Below are 27936 nucleotides of genomic sequence, written 5' to 3'. Positions count from 1 at the left end.
GACACTCGCAAATAACGTAGCTTTCTATTGGTAAAACAATTTTCCAAATCGGTCCAGTAGATCCAGAGATTACCTCCTACAACCACACGAACTTTACCTCTTTATATTATTAGCATAGAAGTCTCTATTTCTCTTGGTCATACCACCACTCTCGAAGGACTGGACCGATTTTGCTAAGGGTAGGAGTAAGATAGAGAAGTTACAGGGTAGGTTAGGGTACGGGTAGGGAAGCGTAGGGGTAGTGTAGGGGTAGGGTAGGTTTAGGGCCGGGTTTAGGGTAGTGGTAGGGTCGGGGTAGAGGTAGGGTAGTGGTAGGGTAGAGGTACGGGTAGGATAGGGAAGTGGCAGGGTAGGGGTAGGATAGGCGTGAGATAGGGGTACGGGTGGAATAGGGGTAGGAAAGGGATAGGGTACGGGGAGGGTACGGGTAGGATTGGGGTAGGGTATAGGTAAGGTAGGGGTAGGGTAGGGGTAGGGTTGGGGCAGTGGTAGGGTTGGGGTAGTGATAGGGTAGGGGTAGGGTAGGTTAGGTTAGGGGGTAGTAGTAAAATTGACATCGAATTTTACGCAGACGAAGTCGCGGGCGTCCGCTAGTCTTTAATAAAGATTAAAGACAATATTTTATAAATTATAAATATTTTTTTATTAACTATTATAGTGTTTGTTTTAAAATGTCTTGTTTTATTTTTTACTCACTCTACTTACTAAAAATAAGCTGAGCCTGAGAAAATATAAAATGCTAAATTGATAACCCGTGTTGATAATCGAACCTAGAAACTCTCTATTGAGAACCAAACCAACATTACCAACTGATCAAGAGAGGTCGCCAAATTATTATAATACATAGTACGTATAATCTATATTAATATTATAAAGCTGAAGAGTTTGTTTGTTTGTTTGATTGAACGCGCTAATCTCAGAAACTACTGGTGATTTGAAAAATTCTTTCAGTGTTAGATATTTATCGAGCCCATTTATCGAGGAAGGCTATACATATATTATTCTCGTATTCCTACGGGAACGGGAACCACGCGAGTGAAACCGCGCGGCGTCAGCTAGTGTAGGTATATTGTGTAAATCACGTGTCTCAAACGGTGAAGGAAAAACATCGTGAGGAAACCTGCATATCTGAGAATTTTCTTAATTATCTACGTGTGTGAAGTCTACCAATCCGCATTGGGCCAACATGGTAGACTATTGGCCTGACCCCTCTCATTCTGAGTGGAGACTTGTACCCAAAAATGAGCCGAAGTTGCTAATGATGATGATATTGCGCCTAATACCTATGGGATAAGTACCGTACATATATTTAGTAGGTTTTGTACTTCGGCGGGTAAGAAATTCGAAACGACCTAGTAACATAATGGGGATGATGACTAGGTTTAAATATATTGATTTTTATGATACATTCGGGTAAATAAGGTCAATGTCAACTAATTTATACATAAAAAGCAAAGATTGTCTGGATATTTGCAAAATAAATAAGATTATAAAATTTCAAAATCTATTAAATTTTTTTTATCGTAATTAGATGAAAATTTATACAGTTTTAGCTTCCTTACATTAAATGTGACATTTTTCAATAAATGAACTATAAACATAAACGCACAAATAACAACGATATTAGTAATTTTGTTTGAACGCCCATACAAACCTAACGATCAGCGAGCCAACGACGTCACTAAATCTTGCCATTTTGTATGGTGCGTTTTTTAGGGATCCGCGGCAGCGCCGCAAATCTGACCCTTTAAATCCCTGTAGTTCCGAAAATAATAATCGCAGATACCCTGTTACTTTTACAAAATTGCTTTATGCTATTAGTATACTCTTAATTTATATACAATTTAAAAAACTGTCATCATCCCTATTATCGCTATAAGGAATGCAGGGCATACTATTATTAAATACCTATAATATTTTTCTTGTAGCATATGTATTTATAACTCCGAGCTCGATTTCAATCAGATCCTATCTTGATAATACCGACGAGTATTTATACTTAGTTACATTCATACCATTGAATATTTTTATCGCAAAAACTAAAGGTAGGTTACTTACCTGTATTAAGGTCATCATTCTAGAGTACTACGACCCTACCAATGCTTTTTTTCATATATATATTTTGCAAATAATAACTTTACAATGACAGAGTTGATGAGTACCTACGGTCGGTAGGTATTACGAAAATAAATATTTTTAGCTTCAGTATCGATTATATGTACAATGCCCCCCAACAAAAAAATTCAAAATATCTTCAATGCACAGAATGTTCAAAATTGACAGAATTCTTATTATAAGTATAGATTCTAGATGGCGCTGGTGTCCTATAAGCCACGCTAACGGTTGTTGTTACAAAATGGTTACAAATGGTATAAGTAAAACCTCAAATTGCGAATAAATGTATAGAATTTGACCAGTTTTATTATAAGTATAGAGTATAGAAGATACCTTTTTTTTTATTAATTATTCTGGGAGTTTAATTCTCACACCACATGCGCGCTCCCATATACGTATTACCTTAGTAAAAAACTAGTGGGAACTGGGAAGTAAGTGAACGAAATTCAAATTAAAAAAAATCCTATACTTATTATTATTAATTTATCGAAAAGGCATATTAGCCTATAAAATGTCTTTTTTGTGTGGGTATTTAATATAATAATATTTTACACACAAACGTCCTGCTATCTGCATCCACGGCCGTGGGTTCGATTCCCACAACTGGAAAATATTTGTGTGATGAACATGGGTGTTTTCCAGTGTCTGTGTGTATTTATACATTATATAAGTATTTATATGTAGTATATAACTGTATATTAATATTATAATATCAACTATCTTAGTACACAAGCTACTCTGTATGCTTACTTTGGGGCTAGATAGTAATTTAAGTATATTTATTTATTATTATTATTATTCATAATTACCTATTTACCGAACAGCGTAAAAACAGGAAGGAGACATGTATTACGAGATATTTTTTTATAACAAAAAAAGTATTGTGACCTTTCATGTTACGAGTAGGTATATTAGTCTTTATGTGTAAGTCGCTCGCACACATAATACAAAACAGCACGGACAGCACGCATTAAATACTTACTTAAGTATGCTTGGGTCTTGTCAAGTTCTTAAGGTATCATAATATATCGAAGAATATGCAATATTATATTACTAATATAGAATAGTAAACTAGACTATAAACAGTCCTTTTTATGGTTCCGTTCCTCAGAAGGAAAAAAGGAATGGAAAAATGGTCATCTTTGTCGTTTGTCTATTTGTCAAGACCGCCTTTTTTGGGAACGCCTGGAGATATCGAGTTGAAATTAAAACTATATCTTAGGTATCTTTTGAAGTTGTGTGTTTTTATTTATAGCTTCCTATTTTCATTTTCGAGTCAACTTTGTATAATTATTTAGAAACAGCTTCAGCTTATTATAAATGCGAAAGTTTGGATTGATAGACGTTTGTTACTCAACCACGCTTTAATGGCTAATATCATAAAGATCAACCCATATTCGGCTTACTGCTGAGCTCGAGTCTCCTCTCAGAATGAGAGGGGTTAGGCCAATTGTCCACCACGTTGGCCCAATGCGGATTGACAGACTTCACACACGCAGAGAATTAAGAAAATTCTCTGGTATGCAGGTTTCCTCACGATGTTTTCCTTTTGAGACATGTGATATTTAATTTCTTAAAATGCACACAATTGAAAAGTTGGAGGTGCGTGCCCCGGACCGGATTCGAATCCACACCTTCCGGAATCGGAGGCAAAAGTCATATTCACGCCCTATTGTTCGTATACTCGGATATACGTCGTTCACCATAAGTTGTTTTACTGAATATAAATCGTACACCATACAATATACCTAATATGTTTTTTTGCTACATTTTTCTAGTTAAGCTTGAATATTTCAATAGATTAAGAGCACGCAGCCTGTCGGAACGATATGGATAAAATTCGAAGCGCAAACGAGACGCCGAATTATGACTTTCACGTGAGTGAAAAGCACGGAGCGATTGACGCGCGACGCAAATTTTATGACGTGAACGCCAAAACCATTTTTACCTAATTGCAAGTAAATTAAACAACATAACGAAAAACAAAATGGCCATGTTCAAGATATATACCTAATTTTCTATACAAAACAAAAAATTAAGAAAATAAGTTTGCTTTTCCTGAGATTGAAAGCAAAATGTGAGCAAAACATGTATTTTTCAAAAAAATAAACTATCGAGAAAAGTTTTACAAATTGTGTATTTTGTATAGTCATAACGAAGCTAACACTTTGAAATATCATTTACCCAAATATCAGGGCTCCTAACTTTTCCAGAATTTGAGATCCAGAACCATTTGTAACCACCAAATTACATATTGCACACTCTTAAAATTACATGCGCGTGCGGTATGAATCATTTACGACTACGAGTATGTGCGTTCACCTTTATTCACTCTTTGCTCAAACATACCGCACAACCTATATAATTTTTCTTCTCATACCTCATTCCGAGCATCTGTTCCTACATCGCCGCACCTACGTTTGATATTGCAGTTGTAATTAAAAATTAATTAAGTGTTTAAATATAAGACTGGTGTTTTGGAACAGTTTATTGATTAATCAGAATTAACAAAATACACGGTAAGTAATTTTCGCCTGAGATTATTTATATTTTATTCCTACCTTTATTTGTTAAAAGTTGATTAAAATAGTGCATTTTCAACTAACTTTTAAGGCTATTACTGGATGTTGGGTGCAAATAAATAAATAAGCAAACTATTTTTAGATTTCGGTTTGTTCGTTAAGTTTAGTTACTGAGTTACTCTTGTGTTAATTCTTACTCCAATCATACTTATTTATTTCTTATTTTTTTTTTAATCCTAATAATAATAGAAACGCGAAAGTTAGTACGGATGTTTTTTTGGATATTTGTTACTCTTTAACGCCGCAACTACTGAACCGATTTGGCTGAAATTTGGAATGGAAATAAATTTTACTCTGGTTCAACACATAGGCTACTTACTTTTCATCCCGGAAAAATTAATGTTTCCCGCGGGATTTGTGAAAAACTAAATTTCACGCGGACGAAGTCGCGGGCGTCCGCTATAGTTAAGAAATAAATTAGTATAGGACTCCATAATAAAATCCGAAATCAAACGAACATCATTATTAATCCATAATTATTATCCTTTTATTACGACTACTAAAATAATTTTACGCATCTATGCAAAAACATGATCATCATCATCATCATCATCATCATCATCATATCAGCCGATGGACGTCCACTGCAGGACATAGGCCTTTTGTAGGGACTTCCAAACATCACGATACTGAGCCGCTGATTCACGATACTGGTCGCAGGGATTCGCTGGATGCAGGCGGCTCAGTATCGTGCAAAAACATGATATGCAACTAAAATGTAACGTAGACGGGTAGTAGGTGCTTGCATACTTCTACATATTAAGTTTTCTGTGCCATAAAATCTTTTAGGTATATTCTTCTGCATCTACAACTACTCATTTTAGTTGATAAGTTAAAAATTTATTATCTTGAATAATTTAATTTATTATTATCTGTAATTAATATTCATGCTCAATGTTCGAGAAAACAGAGTAAATAGTTTATTATTTACGCCTATTATGTAAGTCTTATTCAGACAGTAACAAATCAATTTACTGGGTTTTGCCAGTGTGGGGCATTTAAATAATAAATATAACTAATAAATAAATACTCTTAAAACGTAAAAAAACAATCTTTAAAGGAACCTAGATTTTGTAAAATATGTTATCTATTATCAAGTAGTGTGGTTAGATATATATTTACTAAAGCCTAATTTTTTTACAAGGTAGGTTTCCATAAAAAGCTTGTTTTAAATGACGTGAGTTCAACCAGTTTTATTTTATAATAATTTAAATAAGTTACTTTGTAATTTGAATTTATAATAGATGGGTATTTAAACCAATTTGAATACTTGGGGGGTACCTTTTATTTGTGTCTATCTATTGACTTAAAGAAAAAAATACAGACATGTATCTATATTTATAAAATCTAAAGGTCATCACGAAACATCGAAAACCGCTTGACGCACTAAGTTATAATTTGACAGGGAGGTAGTTTATAGTTAGTAGACGTACGTTAAGAACAGAATTTGCGACAGGGCCGGATTAAGGGGGTCTAAGGGTGGATGAAGTCACGGGCGTCCGCCAGTATTGATATATGCCTCATTATCGTATTATCATATGCCTCTTTGGGCCAACTGCCTTCGGCTCACGAGGTTACAGGTTCGAGCCCCGAGAATACTGCGCTTTCAACACACCATTGACGATTGTGATCAACATTATCACACTAAGCCCGCCAACCCGCAATGGAGCAGTGTGGTGTGTATAAGCTCCATATTCCATGTCCTATAAGAAGGGAAGCCTAGCCCAATATTAGTTAGAATAAACTAATAATGGTAATGATTTTAAAAATAGTCATTATTCTTTTTCTCCACCAACTAAGCGAAAAACGAAAGAAAGTGTAATACGACAAATAGTCCAGCGGGATCGAACCTAGATCCTCTTGGCATTGGAGCTACTGAGAGTTGTGACTAATGAGCATCAGCAAGGCGATAATTATTATGTGTGATGAAACAATAATTAGTTTATCGGTAACGATCATGTTTCTTTCGCAATTTAAATTAATCCAACAGAGTAGTGGAAAATAACAAAAGATTTTCAATGTGCGCACAACACGATAAGTTAACAATCGGAATAAATTACCTACATTGAAACAAAAGTAATAAATAATACTCTATAGTTTAAAATCGCTTGAGAATTGAAACAAAAGGTAAACAAACCATAAAATCCATGCTTTAATGTCACCTTACAATATTATAAAAACAATTTCATTACTGAAGAATATAATTGTAGCTCAGATTAGTAAGATAGACACTTCGAAAGTTATTTGAACATTTGAATTAAATCAGTTACATCGAAATGATTTCTATCGAATTTACATTTTGAGAGTATTTTTAGAATTTCCCTTTTTTGAATATTCACTAATATTAATAAGAGGTAAAGTTTGTAGTACCTATTGTAGGGAGTAATCTCTGGATCTACTAAACTGGTTTTAAAAATTCTTTAAAGTCCACGTTATTAATGAGTGTGATAAGCTATATTTTATCTTCATATTATCACAGAAACGGGAAATACACGAGTGAAACCGCTGGACGTCGGCTAGTGAATTATAAAATTACATTCTTCAAACTAAGTAATAATAGCCAGTGCACAGTAAAACAAACTGTGGTTTGTGTTGCATCATGGTTAGGTTTATTTTAAATATGTATGTATTTTGTATAATAATAAAAAAAAAATAAAAAAAACTATGATTATGATTAATGCCACTATATTCTACATATTTCCACCAACCACCCTCTATATCATCATCATCATCATATCAGCCGATGGACGTCCACTGCAGGACATAGGCTTTTTGTTGGGACTTCCAAACCATAACGACCCTGAGTCGCCTGCATCCAGCGATTCCCTGCGACTCGCTTAATGTCGTAAGTCCACCTGGTGGGGGCTCGACCAACACTGCGCTTTCTATTACGGGGTCGCCATTCCAGCACCGTGGGACCCCAACGTACATCGGCTCTTCAAACTATGTGTCCCGCCCATTGCCACTTCAGTTTCGCGACACGTTGGGCTGTGCCTGTGACTTTGATTCTTCTGCGGATCATCATTTCTCATTCGATCACGCAAAGATAGGTACTCCTAGCATAGCTCGTTCCATCACCCGCTGTTTGAGCCTGAGACTTCTTATGATGCCCATAGTTAGCGACCAAGTCGCAGAACTATATGTTGTCATCACTGGCAACACACACTGTTCGAAGACTTTTGTCTTCAGGCACTGAGGAATTTCGGACGAAAAGTTTTCGCGAAGTTTTCCGAATCCAACTTGCCGGGTAATAATAATATATATGCTATTTCCATGGTAGTAAAACTTCGTGAGGATATCGTTTCGGCCTAATTTTTCAAGTGCCAGAATTGTACATTTGTTAGTCCACACATGTTTTGTACGCTTGTTAGTCCACAGAATAAGTATTATGTAATTATCTTGCATATTTGGATATAAAAATAATTATAATATAATCAGAGCAAATAAAGGCATAAACAAAAGCACGATTGACTTAACTCAGCTGGTTTTCCTTGAGTGTACGAGAATTATAATTAAGAATGAAAGGAAAAAATATAATCACCTTATGATTTTATTGTTATGAACATTTAAAACGTGGCAATGGCAGCGTCAATTAATTAATTATAAAAAATACGTATAGTGCAGTATTAATTATGAAAATGTTATATTAAATTAATAAAAAAAAACCTATAACTAAAAATACTTAGTAGGTACAACCATTGTAAATTGTAAATGACGAAAAATCTTTTATTTTATAATAAACTAGCGGAACTATAATAAATGGAATTTTCACAATTCCATTCCACGGGGGAACCATGAATTTTCGGGGATGAAAAGTAGCCTATGTGTTAATCCAGAGTATCTGTTTCTATTCCAAATTTCAGCCAACTCGCTTCAGTAGCCGCAGCGTAAAGTACAATAATAGTGTGAAGTGTGATGTAATAAAATTCATCAAAAATAATTAGAATTTACAGTTGATAATATTTTTTTAATGGTGCATTTTATAATGGATCTTGATTATGCAGTTCAAATTGAAATTAAACCAATCAAAAACTTTGATTATTATTATTTAAAAAAATATGACATTAATTAGAAAAATATAAACATATGCTTTGTTAATTAAATATAAATAAAACGACAATAAATCATTTATTTTTATCTTCTCAAATTATCTACATAATGAGCATTTGCAGCGATCAAACCGTGGGACGTTTTTTTTTGGTTCACATAAATTGCTGCATTTTTCATTGCTAATTGCGTTGTTTTGATTCCAGCATTCATTTTATGTTCGACTAAAACTGAGTTTATAATAACTTAAAACGTGATTCATTATAAAGCAAAAGTTGAGTAACCTATGGTTATTAGGTAAATAAATCATTGTTGAAAATATATTGCAAAAAAAAATCACTTAACAGTAACGTCCATTATTTTTTATCTATTTTAATGTTTCTGAATTCAAATATTCCGAAATATTTTTTTTTACTTTTGATAGTTTAGGTCACAAATAATATTGTAAAATATTAGTACATATTATAGTTCTAATATTTTTTAATAAGGCTTTGTGTTTGTGGTTAGTTACAACGTGGATAAAAGAATTCAACGCGGGCGCGGCGACTTTTGGTAACGCAGGGTTATTATTTCACACTTTTTTTTACTTCTTATAGATACTTTGTTACATACATGGAAGCAGATGTGTATAAATGGGAAATCATTTTCTATAATTTTCTTACATTAACCTTAACATACGAACGTAGCCCTGCTTTCGTTAACTTAGAGCGGGGGCCCCTTACGTGTGAAAGTAAAAATTAGTAAAATGTAATCAGTCTTACTTAATCTTATGCTTATAAAACGTAAAAAAACTGCCTATTTTAAAGGATTTTTTTTCACTTTTGTGTAAAAGTGAAATTACAGAAGGGAAAAGAGCAATCTTTTTTCCTCGGGTTCAACGTGATCACATAAAAGTCTGCAGCCTTTTAACAACTAGTGATGTGTAGGGCCTAAACTTGACGTTACGAAGTTTTTTGTAGAGTGGGTCTACTTTTAATAAACAAATGAATTTTAAACATCTCACAGGATCCATCCGGTTGCAAAAACTTCATTATCGCCTTGTAAATCACTAGGTGTTTAAAAACTTGGATCCTTTTCAACATGGTTTCTTAAATTTATAAAGTAAAGGGTCAACTTATCTATTTTATTATTGAAATAAATTCAATTTTTTTTCAAGATGCCTCAAGATACAAATAAGGACGTCGCTTACATAAAAGAATGGATGGCAAAGGAACCTCATCTACCTACCGATTTTGGTAAGTTACACAAACGTGCCTATTTCCTTTTTTAGTTAGGTAAACATTAGGTGCCAGTATCAGTATCAGGTACTTGGCAAGCTCTTTGATGACACTCTCATGATATGCGGGCGACGGGAAGGGGAAGGACTACGCGAGAGTGAAGTCGTGCGCGCGTGGCGGAGAGAAGGACTGCGCGGGTATGAAGTCGTGCGCGCGGGGCATCGCTACACTCCTCTCGCCCCCTGTGGACCATCGGAAGTGTTACAAACGAATTTGCCAAGCTATACTAGTACTATTTTCGGAGTCCAAAGTACTTAGGTACTTTCTTAAGTATTTATTACGTACTGCTTTTTTATCGGATCTATGTGCTATTGTCGCTTGAGTTATTCGCATTTTTGGACAAGTAACTAAAGTAAAGCCTGCTTCTATTTATAACTTTTCCTTACATAACGTTTTTTGTTGTTTTTTTTATATTTTTGTTCCACTTCCTTATTTTATTACTCCAAGCAATGACCTCCACTTGATAGCTTATTTTTTTATTTTTAAGTCGAAATAAATAAAGCAAGGTTTTTTAAAGAATATTTGCCATACCTTTTAAATATGACCAATATTCCATTGTCCTCCAACTAGTCGTGAAAAACCGTGTTGTTAGGAGTGGGTACGACACTAGCATAAACTCCAAAGGGGCGGGAATCGAACCACCAACCCTCGATGATGACATCGCTTTACCGTTGAGCTGTTGAGCTATTGAGGCTCTGTATTTGCGCTAAGTGGTGTGGAAGTTGTAGTAAACTAATTAAAAAGTCTTATACGTACAACACCAGTGGGAGAGCCGTGATAGCCCAGTAGATATGACCCCTGCCTCTAATTCCGGAGGGGTGTGGGTTCGAATCCGGTCCGAGGCATGCACCTCCAACTTTTCAGTTGTGTGCATTTTAAGAAATTAAATATCACGTAACACAAAGTTCAAACGGTGAAGTAAAGACATCGTGAGGAAACCTGCATACCCCTCTCATTCTGAAAGGAGACTCGAGCTCAGCAGTGAGCTGAATATGGGTTGATAATGATATACGTACAGCATTTATTTTACTTAAAAACTAGCGAATGCCCCTCGGTTTCGCGTATTTCGTTTGAATATTAGAATAAAATAAACCCTAATGTAGATTTTTATTGGTGAAAGAAGTTAGTTACTTCTCGGGTGAGAAGTCAGCCAATCCGCATTGGGTCAGCGCGATGGACTATTGGCCTAACCCCTCTTATTCTGAGAGGAGACTCGAGCTCACCAGTGAGCCGACTATGGGTTGATAATGAGTGAATTAACTTACTTTCGGATTTCATGAACGACAAGAAGCAGTCACTGTAAGAACACTTGACTTTTTGTTCCTTTTTTCCATAATAAAAAAGGTCTCGCACATTCACATTCGCACGGGAATCAAACCCTATACTAACATCCTTCCACACGGCAGTCCAGTTTTCTGCAGGGTTCAATTTTGATGGCAAATGTGTGTATAGGGATGACGTTTGTTATCGATGTTGAATGACGGGTCACGTGATCAAGATCTGTCATTCCCATACATTTTTCTAGTTTTCGAAGCGTTTGCGATCGTAGAAAGAGAATCGACGTGCCACTCGGCTACAGGGGCTGGACTGCCGTGTGAAAGAGCTGTACGGATAACTCTCGTGGTTTACTATATTTATGTAGGTATAATCATACTAAGAGCCGTGATAGCCCAGTGGATATGACCTCTGCCTCCGATTCCGGAGGGTGTGGGTTCGAATCCGGCCCGGGGCATGCACCTTCGACTTTTCAGTTGTGTGCATTTTAAGAAATTAAATATCACGTGTCTCAATCGGTGAAGGAAAACATCGTGAGGAAACCTGCATACCAGAGAATTATCTTAATTCTGCGTGTGTGAAGTCTGCCAATTCGCATTTTGCCAGCGTGGTGGACTATTGGCCTTATCCCTCTTTTTCTGAGAGGACACTCGAGCTCAGCAGTGAGCCGAATATGGGTTGATGACGACGATAATCATATTGTGGCAAGAATAATTTTAAACATTAATTAATAAATTTATAAAATTTACGTACCTACTTTGAATTCTATTTTTATTGCAGATTCATCTGAGTTTTTGCAACACTTTTTGCAAGCAACCACAGTAATTATAATTAATAAAAATTTATAGTGTTATTAGTTTAATATAGGTACAGTAATTTCAGCGGGTAAGTATAAATTACCCGTAGTATTTAAGTAATTAACTCCTTTACTAAACCAATTTCATACATTGTAACAATAGTGGATATACGTCTGGTTACTATTATAGTTATTACTACTGATTTCATTGCCATCCACTATACTATTCTCATTTTGTCATTGTCAGTCGTTATACTCGTAACAATAATGGGGATGATGACTAGGTTTGAATATATTGATTTTTATGATACATTCGGGTAAATAGGGTCAATGTTAACTAATTTATACATAAAAAGCAAAGATTGTCTGGATATTTGCAAAATAAATGAGATTATAAAATTTCAAAAACTATTAAAAATATTTTATCGGAATTAGATGAAAATTTATACAGTTTTAGCTTCCTTACATTAAATGTGACATTTTTTAATATATGAACTATAAGCATAAACGCACAAATAACAAAGATATTAATAATTTTGTTTGAACACGCATACAAATCTAACGATCATTACATTGCCTATGACGTCATTATTCCGAGCCATTTTGTATGGGGCGTTTTTCAGGGATCCGCGGCAGCGCCGCAAATCTGACTCTTTAAATCCCTGTAGCTCCGAAAGTAATGATCGCAGATACCCTGTTCCTTTTACAAAATTGCTTTACTATTAGTATACTTTTAATTTATATACAATTTAAAAAACTGTCATCATCCCTATTATTTAAGAGCGCGGAAATGAATAATGTTGACATATAAATAAAAAAAACACAAATATTACAACGTAAAGAGATCGACTATGTAGCTATATGTTTACGAATTTCGAGGTCCTGGGCTCAAATCCTGTGTTGTATATTGAGTTTTTCTTACTAGTAAGAAAGTTTTAGTTGTCAGCCCGGAGTTGGGAAAATGGTAGTGGTGAGCACGATAGACCGTCGGTCGCTGTTTATCTGAACATCTTCATCATCATCAACATTATCAACCTATATTCGGCTCACTGCTGAGCTGGAGTCTCCTCTCAGAATGAGAGGGGTTAGGCCAATAGTCCACCACGCTGACCCAATGCGGATTGGCAGACTTCACACACGCAGAGAATGAAGAAATTTCTCTGGTATGCAGGTTTCCTCACGATGTTTTTTCCTTTACCGTTTGAGACACAAGATATTTAATTTCTTAAAATGCTTCGGGGCATTCGCCTCCAACTCGAAAGTTGGAGGCGAATGCCCCTGACCGGATTCGAACCCACACCCTTCGGGATTGGAGGCAGACGTCATATCCACTGTGCTATCACCTAAATGAATAAAATGACGAAGTCAAACTAATTCATAGCAGTTATCCCCAAATGACTGATCTGTAGTAACCCCTGCCCCACTTTTAAACAATCTGTTATTGGTTTTGATGGTAGGCATTACATTTTTTTAAAGTAAAATGCACGCCATTTTTGACACCCATAAAACAAAAAGTTGAATTAATTCATATTAAATTAATTTATTTTCAGATGATGACCTCATAATAAAGTTCCTTCACAGCTGTTACTACAGTTTGGAGAAGACCAAGAAATGTATCGACCGCTTCTGCACCAGTCGTAGTCAGATGGTTGAGGTCTATACCAACAGAGACCCTATATCGCCTCATATGAAGACAGCCTTTTCTATTACGTATGTATTAAATCCTAACTAATATTATAAATGGCACACAAAAGTATAAACCACCCGCACTACAAAGCGCAGTGTTGGTCGACCCCCCACCAGGTGGACTGACGACAACAAGCGAGTCGCAGGGATTCGCTGGACGCAGGTGGCTCAGTATCGTGATGTTTGGAAGTCCCTACAAAAGGCCTATGTCCTGCAGTGGACGTCCATCGGCTGACATGATGATGATGATGATGATGATGATGATGATTATAAATGGTGCGAATGTCAGTCTGTTTGTAAGTCTTTCACGCCTAATCCATTGAGATAGCTTTAAAAAGTTTTTCATCATTTTTCCGCGTTAATGTTAAAAATTCCAAGATACTTTTTTGTGTAATAGAGGTGATCTGGTTTTTCAGACATTTCTTCAAAAAAATGACTGATTTCAAAAACGTTAGGCATATTATTCATGTATGTTGTACGCTGTTTAAATTAAAAGTCAGTGAAAACTACAATCTAAATTTTAGAAGTTTCGGAGAAAAAGTTATTTGTTTTTTGTTGTATTACTTTTCTCTAATGCACACCCTCGTTCGTGTGTAGATTATTAAAACAATAAAAACCTTGACAAATTTTAACAAATTAAACCATTTATTTATTATTTATTTGAAAGTATTCACGGTTAAAAATTTATATTCATAATAATTATGTATTTTATCGAGCCTTACTTAGGTACCTATCTGTTGTACCTGTAATAGGTATGTCATGAATTAATTTTACTTCAGGCAATTTTTTGACAGGCTTCGTTGATAGCGACTAACCAAGGGCTAAAGACATATGGCACGTCAATTCTCTTTCTACTACGCAAACACTTCTGAAATTAGAAAATGTATGGAATGACCAATAGGGATGATGACAGTTTTATAAATTGTATATAAGTTAAGAGTATACTAATAGTAAAGCAATTTTGTAAAAGTAACAGGGTATCTGCGATCATTACTTTCGGAGCTACAGGGATTTAAAGAGTCAGATTTGCGGCGCTGCCGCGGATCCCTGAAAAATGCTCCATACAAAATGGCACGATTTAGTGACGTCGTTGGCTCGCTGATCGTTAGGTTTGTATGGGCGTTCAAACAAAATTACTAATATCTTTGTTATTTGTGCGTTTATGTTTATAGCTCATTTATTGAAAAATGTCACATTTAATGTAAGGAAGCTAAAACTGTATGAATTTTCATCTAATTACAATAAAAAAAATTTATAATCTTATTTATTTTGCAAATATCCAGACAATCTTTGCTTTTTATTTATAAATATAATTAGTTAATATATTTACCCGAATGTATCATAAAAATCAATATATTAAAACCTAGTCATCAACCCCATTAGATATGTATACTGTGCCTGTGCTATCGACAGGTTACGTGATCAAGTTATCGATCGGATCTGTCATTCCCATACACTTTTTTAGTTTTCGAAGCGTTGGCGTTTGTAGAAGGAGAATCGATTTGCCACATGTCTAAAAATTACATGGTTGCAAACTTTGTACCTATTATTAAGTATAATTTTTACATCGAACGGAGATGTTGTTTTGGACGGAAAAATTAAACATGACAAAAACACCACTTTTAAAATAGCTATTAAAAAGGCTTGGAGTTACAGAAATATAAAACGTATCTTATATAATACATCTTCACAAAGTGGTGTTTTTGTGGTATTTAAGTATTTTAAAATAATTGATTCAGAGACTTATTCTACAATCCTACTAATATTATAAACGCGAAAGTTTGTATGGATATTTGGATGTATGTTTGGATGTTTGTTACTCTTTAACGCCGCTACTACTGAAGTGATTTGGCTGAAACTTGGAATGGAAATAGATTTTACTCTGGATTGACACATAGGCTACATTTTATCCCAAAAAAATCCATGGTTTCCCGGAATTTGCGAAAACTGACGATTTTAATGATATGAATGTTTGTTACTCTTTCACGCCTCGACTACTGAACCGAATTAGCTGAAATTAGGTAATAGGATATATTATAGCCTGGATTAACACATAGGCTACTTTTTGTCCCAGAAAAATCCGTGGTTCCCGAGGTATTTGTGAAAAACTAAATTCCACGCGGACGAAGTCGCGGGCGTCCGTTAGTTTGTTTTAAAGTGAAGATTTCCATTAGAAGATAGAGGAGGATATTGTGCAACATATAGAATACGTTCTATTTCCCGACATATCCACGGTTGCCGCGGGACTTATGAAAAACTGAATTTTATTAATAAATATAGTTTCTCTCATTTTACAGGATGGTATCAACGTATAAATGGGGCGAAAGCGAGATCCTGATTCAAAAATTCACTGATCCCAACATGGAAAAGTTCGTGTTCTATGATTTTTTGCGAACCCACACGTTGCAGGGCGAGTACTGGATACGGAGACCATTCCTAGCCGATGGCCACTACATCATCCTTGATATGTCGGATTATAACCTAAAGATGATGTCAAAGATAAACTTCATGTATTTAAGGGATTACATCATGTTTTTGCTGGTAAACTATTTTTAAAAGCTATTTCATTCTTCCCTGTTAGTATTTGTGTGTATCACTCTCTCTTCTGTTGTGATGGGACGAAAGAGAGAGAGAGAAAGATGTTTTCGATTAATGCGCTATTGGTCGGCATTTGTCTATATTCCATCTCGTGATATGTAGTGGTATACATATCTTAGACCTACGGACGTTTGATTGGCAGCAAAGGTCTCGTATAAAACCATAATATATGTCATATAGAATAAGATTCTTATACGGCCTTACAAAATTAAGTATATATAAGCTATCTTTCAAAAGATCATCTAAAAGTACAAAAAAAATATTTTGTTTTATTTTTAAATTTATTGTTTTGTTTTTGAATTTGTTTGCAGGAAGGCATGCCTATACGAGTGAAGAAAATATTTGCTATCAACGCACCATACTTCTACGACAAGTTCTATGCTCTTATCAAGCCGGCATTGCCAGCGGAAATCTGTGATATTGTACGTACATTTAACTTGCCTGCTACCGTCTAATAAGCTAGTTGACACTTTTTAATATATTCATTAGCGTTCTCCTAGATTGAAGAAAAAAAAATATATTTTTTCGAGACATCAATACAATATTTTTTCCATTCTGTCCATTCTACGAGTATCTTGTATTACGTCTCGGGACGCTCGACAGATGTGATAACTTAAACCTGCTGCCGTATGCGTGAAAGGGAAGCCAGACAGTGTGGCGCCGTAACGCGTTACGTTGGCGTTGACGCGTGGATGACCTTTGGATTTTTGTACTGGACTATGCCAGACGATAATGCCAAGGTGTCTTAGACGGACACGTCATGCAGGCCATCATCGACGCGTTACGTTACGATGTGGTTTCATCATCATCATCATCATGTCAGCCGTCCACTGCAGGACATAGACCTTTTGTAGGGACTTCCAAACATCACGATACTGAGCCATCTGCATCCAGCGAATACCTGCGACTCGCTTGATGTCGTCAGTCCACCTGGTGGGGAGTCGGCCAACACTGCGCTTACTAGTGCGGGGTCGCCATTCCAGCACTTTGGGACCCCAACGTCCATCGGCTCTTCGTACTACGATGACTTCGTACGATGTGGTTTGCTCTCTCATAAGAAGTTATCACTTCAGAAATGTCATGTACAAAGAAAGTCTACGCCGATTTTCTGTCGGACGAAGTCGCCAGCGTCCGCTAATCTATACTTATAATAAATCTGTAGAGAGGTCAATTCTGTACATGAAATATATTTCCAAAATAACTAGCAGGGGGTGATTAGTGATCGATATTGATGCCAAAAATGCAATTAGTAAAATTTTTGTCTGTCTGTCTGTCTATATGTTCGCTATAGAAACAAAAAGTACTCGACGGATTTTAACGAAACTTATACAACTATTCTTCATACTCCTGGGCAGGTTATAGTATACTTTTCATCATGCTACGATCAACAAGAACAGAGCAATGAAGGGAAACTGTGTGAAAACGGGAAAAGTTACTCCATTTTTACAGCAATGCTACTGTAAGGGCTGGATTAAAGAGTTTTATTAAAGGCGGACGAAGTCGCGAGTGTCCGCTAATTTACAAATAAAATAGATTCAGTAAATTACACCCTTTTTATTCCAGAAGTATCCACTTACTGTTAACTAACAACTTGTTTGTTATACATTGAATTTTTTTTTTTTCAGATTCACTTCTTTCCAGACCACGAGAGCTTATACACTATTATAGATCGTAAATGTCTGCCGACGGAGTACGGCGGTGAAGCGCAAAGTATCGTTGAACAAAACAAGGAATGGAATAAGGCAATCATTGAAAGAAGGTAAAACTGTCCTTAATTAGCAGTAATTCACGCCACACTAATTGCTAACACTATATCAAGCTCAAGTCTGATAGTGTATGGAGTATTGCAGTCACTTTTTTGATGGCTCTGCTATGTATCAGTTGGCTGCTTTGGACGCTGTAGATCTCGAACCAGGAGACTATTAGGCGAAGACTATGCCCTTTTTTTTAATTTCAGGAAGGTTGCTAGTCTCTCGGTTTCTTACTAAATATATTTCGGAGAGTGTGCATAGGAGCTATTTGAGCTCGTACCACCGTCACCTTTTTACCATCGCACTGCAAGGCACCAAGTAGGTTTCCATTTCTATGCCATTGACATCCCTAGGACTCATACAATGCGATTTGCTTCTTCGTTTCTTATGGCCTGGCTGGGGTAGGCTAGGGTATGGAACTGTCTGCCGAAGTCGGTATTTCCCAACTTTTACAGCCTGGGCATCTTTAATAAGAGAGTGAATAACTGAATATGCATCTTCTAGGCAAGCGCGTTACACCTTAGGCCAATTCTACACTTACCATCGGGATCGTGGTTTTAGCGCGAGCTTATTCCTAATAATAAAAAAAACCTGTCTACTTATCTGTCTTAGTATAGTGGTAAATGCACCAATTTTGTTCTGCACACAAGGCATATTGCTGAAAAACAAATACATATCCCAGGAATCTTTAGCAAGCAGCGTCAAAGCGGACTAAAGGTTTGACGTATACGTTACTACTTGGTTTATTTTTGCTTGTGTTGGTCCAGTGGTAGGCTGGTTCGGCTACGAAAAATGAGGTCCAGAGTTCGAATCCTGGATGAGATCAACAAAAAATATACGTTATTGAAATTTTTCTTACAAGTTATATCCTAATAGCCACTTGGAGTTGTACAGTGGGCGGTGTTAGTACACCCCTGTGCCTCGGATAGCACGTAAAGTCGTCGGTCCTGCGCCTGATCTCTCACCGGTCGTGTCGGTCTGCCGTCCCATCGGATTATTAAAGTGAGGGAATAGAGAGTGCACCTGGGCTTGTGCACTATCTTCTGTACTTGTGTATCTCCTGCTTATATGGTTAATCTCAAGAAGAGATTGGTCATCGTCGGGAGCCAAATATTATTATTTTTGCTGCCATTAGCCTTAGTAGTCCAATATCCCACTTCTAATGGTGATGAAAAATGATGAAGACCGGCCAGGTCTTCTTCCTTATAGATTTGAAATCACCGCTGCTCCAATCCGAATACGAATGCGAGTTGGTGAGGTAAGGATGTTTCACTCTCTAATACTATCAATATCAGGAGTGCTAATTCTGTAACGATGTATTGTAAAACTCGCTGGTGCGAGTTTTGAATTCATTTCTTTCTCTCTTTATCTGACACAATACTAAAAAAAGAGAAAGATAAAAAGGTGAATGAGTTAATATAATATCCGAGACCGACGACTTAAAGTGGTCTCTGAAGCACAGGGTGTAACTCCACCAACTTCTCACAACTGAGAATTTCTTAGAAGAAAAGTTGACCTAGGGATCTCAGGAACAGAAACCATATTACATAATGTAATAGGGGGATATTTTCATATTCCAACAGGTAGGTTTCAAAACCTAACCTAATATACTTGCGCTTGATTAAAATCATGCCTGGTGAAAAGCAACTGATGTCCAGGTCTGAAGAAAAGCGGCCTTGAAAATTCCTATTCACTCTTGCCTAGAAGGTGCACAAATGTGCACAAAGGTGCACAATGTTAGGAAATACAGAAGCCGCAAGGGCATTCCACGTATGTGTTAACTTTTATGTCTTTTGATGCAGAAAAATTTACCTGAACGAAAACTTGTGGAAAGCCGACTTGAAGAAGAAGTCTAAAGTGAACGGCGACAATACGATGAGCGGATCTTTTAGGACACTGGCCATAGACTGATTTATTTTTTACTTTTGCCAAACCCGTTATATGCCAATATAGGCTATTGGCATATAACGGGTTAGACCCCGATGAAAGATAGTTATATAGGTAAGTACAATAGCCAATTGTAGAGTCTGAATTGTAGTGGCTTTGGAATATAGCAGGTTTCAAGGGTCCAACCAGCCGTCCAAGTCTAAAACGTATTTTTTTAATATTTTCCTCAGTATATTAAAACGACGTTAACGATTACAAGAATGAAAAATCGATTTTATAGAAAAGATCGGTTTTTATAAACGCGTTAAATCGTATAATTTAGATATCGTATCGTATAATATAATAATTATTATAGATCTAAGGTAAGAGCGTTCGGACTCATCACCGAGGTGTGCTGGTTCGATCCCCGCCCCGTTGGTCTATTGTCGTACCCACTCCTAATACAGACTAGTTGGAGGGGAACGGGAATATAGGTTTCAATTGATCATATTTAAAAAAGATATAGTAAAACATTCTTTAAAAACAAAAAAATATAGCTAGCTATAATGGCATGATCAAAAATGTTTTTTTTTATAACTACCCAAATTTTTGCTGTGAATTAAATTTTGAGATTGTACATAATCTATACTTACATTATAAAGCTGAAGAGTTTGATTGTTTGTTTGGTTGAACGCGCTAATCTCAGGAACTACTGATCCGATTTGAAAAATTATTTCAGTGTAAGATAGCCCATTAAGGAAGGCTTTAGGTTATAAACTATCCCCGTATTCCTACGGGAACGGGAACCACGCGGGTAAAACCGCGCGGCGTGAGCTAGTACGAGATAAAAATAATTAAATGTGATAAAAAGGTGAAATTACTACATTACTTTTAATTAAGTTAAATATTTATAATGGTAACTGTATTTATAAGTATGAATTATTGGAGTGATATAGGTAGGTACCCACACATAATGTTGTTATGTAACTTAGTTATCAATAAATTTATATTAAAGTGCATTTTAGCATTTCAATCCAAACCTGTTATACCTACCTGTTTTTTAACTATGATCTGAACATACCTACGATGATTACCGACTAAATATTTTTTATCAGACTCAAAAGTGATTACAAAAATAAGAAAACTAATGTCGAACAAAGGTTTATGATTCACAACATTTGTCAGGACAACTTAATTAACAAATCAAACTGTAACCAAAATAAGCCCCTAGAATGGCAGAGAATGACCTTGAGTGAAGTCACGCACTTGTGAACGTTGTGTGTAGGATGAAAGGTACATTTGACTGTTAACAAACACTCCCCTTTTCCACTCAAGTCACTCTCCCCGCATATCCCAAGTAACCCATAAAGAATTACACATCAAGTGATGTGGACGGCTCGAACGCCACGAGCACACTGAAGCCGTCCGTACCGCAAGTCGCTGCAACGCGGCGATAACAGTCGTTTATGTTACTGGTCAGACTATAAAAAGATCATCGATTAGTAAATAAAAACAGACAACTACACAAATATCACCAATTTATTATCTATTAATACATTCGTTTATAAATTATAACAAACAATCCGCTAACACTGATTTCAGTGTAGGTTATTACAAGAGCCATGTTATAATTAGACCAGTATTTCACCAATTACGTACAGGAGTTGTAAAAAAATATTTAAAACATTATATATAGCTTGGCAACTTCGTTCGTAACATTCCCGATGGTCTGCGCGGGACGGGGGGCGTATTGCGAAGAATTCCACTTCCGCGGACGCACGATTTCACACCCGCGCAGTCTTTCCCCCCGTCGCCCGCATATTATGGGAGTGTTATCAACGAACTTGCCAAACTATGGTAGCTAACTTTAAAAATACGGACTGTAATATATACATCAATATTTTATTATAATTGTGATATTGATCTTACTGTACAAACTATAAATTAGTCAAAGAGAAACTAAAAAAATAATGTTAAAAAATACGAATTAATAATGAAATCGGTAAAAAAATAAGACTTATTTTTAAATTCACAAGAAATACGTTAGGTTTTGGGTAGGTACCTGATGGTTCTATGAATTTCCTTTCTCGAAACTACTGTTAATTTCTATCAATTATTATTAGCTGTACATACACCTTTTAAAATTATGGTTGGCAACAATAGTCTGAAGAAGATACTTTTTTTTTATTTTTTTTTTATTTTTCTTTTTTACAAGTTAGCCCTTGACTACAATCTCACCTGATGGTAAGTGATGATGCAGTCTAAGATGGAAGCGGGCTAACTTGTTAGGCGGAGGATGAAAATCCACACCCTTTAAGAGAATAAAGAAATAAAAATACGCCTGTCACTTGCTCTCTTCAGGAATCCTCTGTTATCATACCCCGACCCCTAAATCATGCGGGGGAAGACTCAGCTGTCTCGAGAGTCTTTTTTTTCTTTACAAGTTAGCCCTTCACTACAATCTCACCTTATGGTAAGTGATGATGCAATCTAAGATGGAAACGGGCTAACTTGATGGGAGGAGGATGAAAAGCACACCCCTTACGGTTTCTATACAACATCGTACCGGAACGGTAAATCGCTTGGTGGTACGTCATTGTCGGTAGGGTTGTAACTCACGGCCGAAGCCTCCTACCAGCCAGACCTAGACCAATTAAGAAAACTTCAATCGGCCCAGCCGGGAATCGAACCTAGGACCTCCGTCTTGAAAGTCCACCGCGCATACCAATGCGCCACGGAGGTCGTCAAAAAATCGGTTGTCTGTAAAGTCGGCTTACTGACGATAGTTGAACGTGACAATGTCATAAGAAAATACTGATGGAATGGTTGCGTTTTTCAAAAGAAAATGTACATTTTTCTAAATTATTGTATAATAATCTTCATAGACCAGAATATACTTTATTTCTTGTAAAAAAAGTTGTCAACCCTAGTGCGAGGGAACGACGCATGACGTCATCTTTTTTCGGGTGTACAGCCGGCTCCATCGAATTATAAGACGTTGTCACGTAAAAAGTCGAAAAAACGGATATTTATCTGACCCTATTCTTAACCCTACCGATGGTATTACTGTCAGTATACCAATCCCAAGTCAAGTTTTACGAACTAAAAATAGGAGGTCAATTCTGTACTTCCGAAATAACTATCAGGGGGTGATTAGTGATCGATACTGATGCCAAAAATGCAGTCAGTAAAGTTTTTGTCTGTCTGTATGTTCGTTATAGAAACCAAAATTACTCGTCGGAATTTAACAAAACTTGGTATAATTATTCTTATAGTATACTTTTCATCACGCTACGATCAATAGGAACAAAGCTGTGAAGGGAAATGTTGGAAAAACGGGAGAAGTTGCTCCATTTTTACAGCGATACTACTGTAAGGGCTGGATTAAAGAGGTCTAAGGGCGGACGAAGTCGCGGGCGTCCGCTAGTTTTAAATATAAGTAAGTAAAGAGTTTCCGATTCGATTTAGATTATATTCGCAAATTTAATCGACTAATCGAAAGCAAGAGAACGGAAAGAGCCAGGCAGGTCCTTCACTTTTTTGATCTTTTCGTCGTTGTTTGCGGATGGTCGGAGCGATTCCTCTACTGCCCAATTCTTGTCATTTGCTAGGAACCAGTTTCTGAAAATTATAACAGGCACGTTAATAGGCATACCTACTATTTTCCAAGTTTAAGGTTAAATTAGGTTATTAAATTTTTTGGTTATTTTATAAAAAAGAAAAATAACGAAAATAAATAGAGTAGAAACTTCTTAATATTTAAAAGTTGATTTTTTGTCGGCCCGTTCCTATCATTGGTAAATACCAATTATTTTAGACCGCGGTGGCTTTGTGAAGTATCAGATTATGAAGAATGTATCCAGTCGCCAAACAAACGTCAAAAGACACTGGGCCATTGTGGCACGTAGATTCTCTTTCTATAGACACTAACGCTTCTAAATTGAAAAATGTACGGAAAAGATATTCACTGTCGACAGGTCACGTATCATTTGTCGATCGAATCTGTTATTTTGTATGTTTTCGAAGCGTTAGCGTTTGTAGAAAGAGAATCGACGTGGCTAAGGCCCCTATGGCGCTAACAAGCGACCAAGTGAAGATAAAATGGACAAAATGTCGTCTAATGGCGACGGAGCTGTACCAGTCCCGTCTCTTTTCTACAAACGAAATGAAAGAGATATATCGGCTGATATCGGCTGATGGATTTAATATTTTTACATGATAAAAACTAATCAGTTTAAATAGTAGTGGGGTCCCATTTATAACACCCGACTCAAAAAGAGGGGTTATAAGTTTGACGTGTCTGTATGTCTGTGCTATGCTGGCACTAGAGCTTCCGAACGGAGAAAGCGATTTCAATTAAGTTTTTTTTTGTATCAAAGGTGACTTACGAGCGAGTGATCTTAGACATATTTGATGAAAATCGGTTGAGCCGTTTAAAAGTTGTGGGGATCGAAAGTGGGGAAGAACAACCGAATGTCTGCAAATATACTCGAGCGGGGTCTCAAATGAAAGCGCACTGAAAGAGAATAATGACGAGTTGGTCAAGGGAATTAATAATTTCATGACATTCGGGAGTTTATCAAAATTTTCAATTTAATGTTATTTCATTTGCACCTTGGTTACCTAGCTACGTTACTGCCCTAAGTGGTTCCAAAAATTTAAATTTAATAGTCAAAGTCAAAGGGCTTAGTTTACAAGCACTTAAGGTAAAGATTATGTCATAATTTAATTTAATCTAATGGTTGTAATAATAGTCGAAAACTTAAAACTAAACTTACGAGGGTTCCAAACGCGCCTTGGTCCGAGAAGAGCCCACAACAAACTCAGCCAAGGCCAAAGCCAATAAAATAACTGCCTCACCTCTTAGCTTCGACCCTTTTCATCCAGTACCGCTTGATCTGATCGACGGAGCCCGCCTTGCCTCCGTACTCATTGGGCAACAGCTCCTGAGGGACATCCTTGTACAGCGTGTCCGAACCGGGCTCGTGGAACTTGATCTACAGATAAATAGAGACTAAATGAGTGTTTGGGAGAGACTTACATAAAGAAATGGAATTATCTAGTATATTTATTGAAATACTATTTCAATATCTTGCAATAATTCAATGATTAGTATACCTACTAGAGATGGTGCACTAGTGCATCAAATCTGAAGCGGACAAAATGTGAAAAATTGACTTAATTTCAAATAATACTTTTTTTATTTTTTATTTTTTTTTTTTTCTGTCTGAGTAGGTGCCGATAGCTCCCTGCGGAACCACTACGGCGTCACCGGGGGGGTTGGGCGAGCGCAGAAGCATCGTCTGATGTGACCCGAAGGCTGAAAGAAAGATAGAGGACGGAACGGCTCTCTAAGGGCGTCTCCTATGAGACTCGGACCTCGGCTTAGAAGGCCATTCTGGAGGAGGTAACCGTGACCTGAGTGAATCAGTCCGGACGCCCCCAAGATCGTGAGTTAGAAAACCCACGTCCGGGTGACGTTAGATATCGGGGACCTCGTCTTCGCCGGCGAAGACGCTGTGTAGCTTGTGATTGTGTTACCTGGGAAGCATTGTCGGTTGTTATGTCATCATCTGGATCGTAAAGGACGTTCTTGGGACGCCTCTGCTTGCAGTTAGCGTTTAGGTTGGGAGTGTAATTGCAGGCCTCAACCACTAGTTGGTTGGGATGGATGGCAGCTCTGTCAAAATAGTTTTGAGAGAGCTGTTTCATGTACTTAGCTATTGTCGGTAATTCTAGATCTCTATGGAGGTCATTATTGCGTAAAAACCACGGCGCGCCCGTGATTTGACGCAGAAAACGATTCTGTAGGGTTTGAAGCGACCTAAGGGTCGCTTTGGGACGGTGGGCAAACACTACACTAGCGTAGGTTAAGATCGGACGGATCGTAGTTTTATAAAGCGTTAGCTTTGAGCGGAGGGACAATTTACTTTTCTTATTTATCATAGCGTAAAGGCGGTGCATTACGTATGCGGCCTTTTTTCTCGCTTTGTTAACGTGCATGGAGAAGCTCATGCGGTTATTGAAGGTAACGCCTAGGTACTTGGCAGTACGTTGCCAGGGGATGGGTGCTCCGTAAAGGGAGACTTCTTTGAGTCCGGACTTGAGACGGGAGACCGCTTTGCCGGTGAAAAGCACGGCTGCGCTTTTCTCTGGGTTGACTTCTATACGCCAAAGGCGGAACCATTTACCTATAATGTTTACCGCCTTCTGGAGGCGGGCTCTAATGTGGACCCGGTTTACTGCCGTCGCGTACAGTGCGGTGTCGTCCGCAAACTGGGCGACGTGTACGCCCGGGTGGTCGGTGGGAATGTCGCTTGTGAAGAGCGAGTATAAAAGCGGGGAGAGCACGGAGCCCTGAGGGACTCCTGCGCGAATCTGTCTGGGTGAAGAGAGAGTGCCGTCTATACGGTACCTGAAGGTGCGGTTGGACAGAAAGCTGTGTAGCAAGCGTACCATTTTGTTTGGTACGCCGAAACGGTTTAGTTTGAATATCAAGCCTTCGTGCCAGACGCGGTCAAACGCTTTAGCTACGTCAAAGAAGAGCGCCCCGGTGGCGATGGGGTTATGAAATGTATTAAAACCGGTTAGAATGTGCTCCGTGAGGCGGTGCACTTGATGAACACATGAGTGTTTACATCGAAATCCAAACTGCTGTTTGATGAGAAGTTGCTTTTCATCGCAAATGGCTTTGAGACGATTCAAAATGATTATCTCATACACCTTGCCAATGGTGTTGAGAAGACTAATTGGGCGGTAGCTAGTCGGGAGGTCGCGGGGTTTACCAGGCTTGTGGATGCCAATGACCGTGGCTTCTTTCCATGCGTCTGGGAAGGCGCAGTGAGCTAGGAGAACATTGAAGATGTTCACCAGGAGGTTGATTATCTGGACCGGGAGAAGCTTTAAAGCTTTGTTGCTAATCGTATCAGGCCCCGGAGCCTTCTTTTTGCGCAAGCCCTTGATAGCCTTTTTTTATTGAGAAAGAATACAATAGGGAACTTAAGCTAACTTATCCTAATAACTATACAAATCATGCCCACGTGGAATGGTGGCAAGAATACTGGCTGCATTTCCGCGCTGGACAGCCAGGCTGATCCTTTGCGCAAAAAATGAGCCAGCCCTTCACCAGTCGAGGCAACAAGCCGCGGTGAAATGGTACGGAAAATTTTTTTGGCAGTAATAATACTTGAATATCGTCTACAATGTCGAGCTGTGTGTTCAGGAAGCGTAAAACTATATATATACATAAATATATAATGTAGTTAAAGACAAAATTGTGCATGTGTACGCTCAGTGGAGTCGCTAAATTCGGATCACTTTTTGCGGTGATTTTGTAGGGACGTATCACGTAACCTATCTATGGTATACAATTATCATTGCAATAATTCAATATTTTTCATTTGTTCAATGAATTGAATTCTAATAGTACTACTAAAATTGTAAATGTACCTATGTATGTAAATTGAACTTTTTTGACTATCATATTAGATAATGTTAAATTCTAATTAAATATAAATAATATCGAAACAGTTTTAGTCGTTTTTTTAATTTACATAAAGTCATTAGTAAAAATTAAGTTCTAGATATGTAAAAAGCCTAGCAAAAACCTAACGCCGTTTGTTTTGGCCGGACACGCAATCAAAAAGCATATAACTATGTCCTTTGACTTTATCCGGACGCCTGGCAACGCTATGTAATCCAAACGTGCAACATATCGCGTGAAGAGAAATAGACAAATTTCAACCAATAGCGGTGCAACCGGAAATATCACCATCTTTTTCATTGCGTTAGGACGAAAGAGATGGGTTTGGGACTATTTCCGGTTGCGCCGCAATAGGTTTACTTTTGTCTATTTCTCTACATGAGGTACGTCATTTGGTCGCATGTTAGGCGTACTGGCCGACCACCACCACCACGCTATTCTAATGCGGATTGGTGGATAT

General features: G+C 37.3%; 2 protein-coding genes across 2 annotated transcripts in view; one reads left to right on the top strand and one right to left on the bottom strand.

Moving 5' to 3' along the window:
* Window positions 1–4476: 4476 nt before the first annotated feature.
* On the top strand, window positions 4477–21012 carry LOC112054171 (alpha-tocopherol transfer protein-like). The gene is made up of 7 exons (XM_052886632.1): window positions 4477–4634; window positions 9901–9979; window positions 13643–13802; window positions 16076–16319; window positions 16688–16798; window positions 18002–18135; window positions 19930–21012. The coding sequence occupies exons 2-7, from the start codon at window positions 9901–9903 to the stop codon at window positions 20036–20038; spliced, it is 837 nt and encodes a 278-aa protein (XP_052742592.1). The 5' UTR covers window positions 4477–4634; the 3' UTR covers window positions 20039–21012.
* Window positions 21013–21514: 502 nt separating this feature from the next.
* LOC112054167 (alpha-tocopherol transfer protein-like) overlaps window positions 21515–27936 on the bottom strand; it is a 37537-nt gene continuing 31115 nt past the window's right edge. The window contains exons 6-7 of the mRNA XM_024093851.2: window positions 24854–24990; window positions 21515–23614 (exon numbers count right to left, since the gene is read on the bottom strand). Of these exons, the coding sequence (XP_023949619.2) occupies window positions 23485–23614; window positions 24854–24990 (267 nt within the window). The 3' untranslated portion in view covers window positions 21515–23484. The remainder of the gene's footprint in view (window positions 23615–24853; window positions 24991–27936) is intronic.

Source organism: Bicyclus anynana, chromosome 17 (genome assembly GCF_947172395.1).
Source record: "Bicyclus anynana chromosome 17, ilBicAnyn1.1, whole genome shotgun sequence".
Lineage (NCBI taxonomy): Eukaryota > Metazoa > Arthropoda > Insecta > Lepidoptera > Nymphalidae > Bicyclus > Bicyclus anynana.
This window is presented reverse-complemented; position numbering and strand designations above follow the sequence as displayed.

Coding starts and splice junctions, on each gene's coding strand:
- LOC112054171 (XM_052886632.1), top strand. CDS start 9,901: ATGCCTCAAGATACAAATAAGGACGTCGCTTACATAAAAGAATGGATG. Junction 13,803..16,075: donor AAGACAGCCTTTTCTATTAC/GTATGTATTAAA, acceptor CTCATTTTACAG/GATGGTATCAACGTATAAAT. Junction 18,136..19,929: donor AAGGCAATCATTGAAAGAAG/GTAAAACTGTCC, acceptor CTTTTGATGCAG/AAAAATTTACCTGAACGAAA.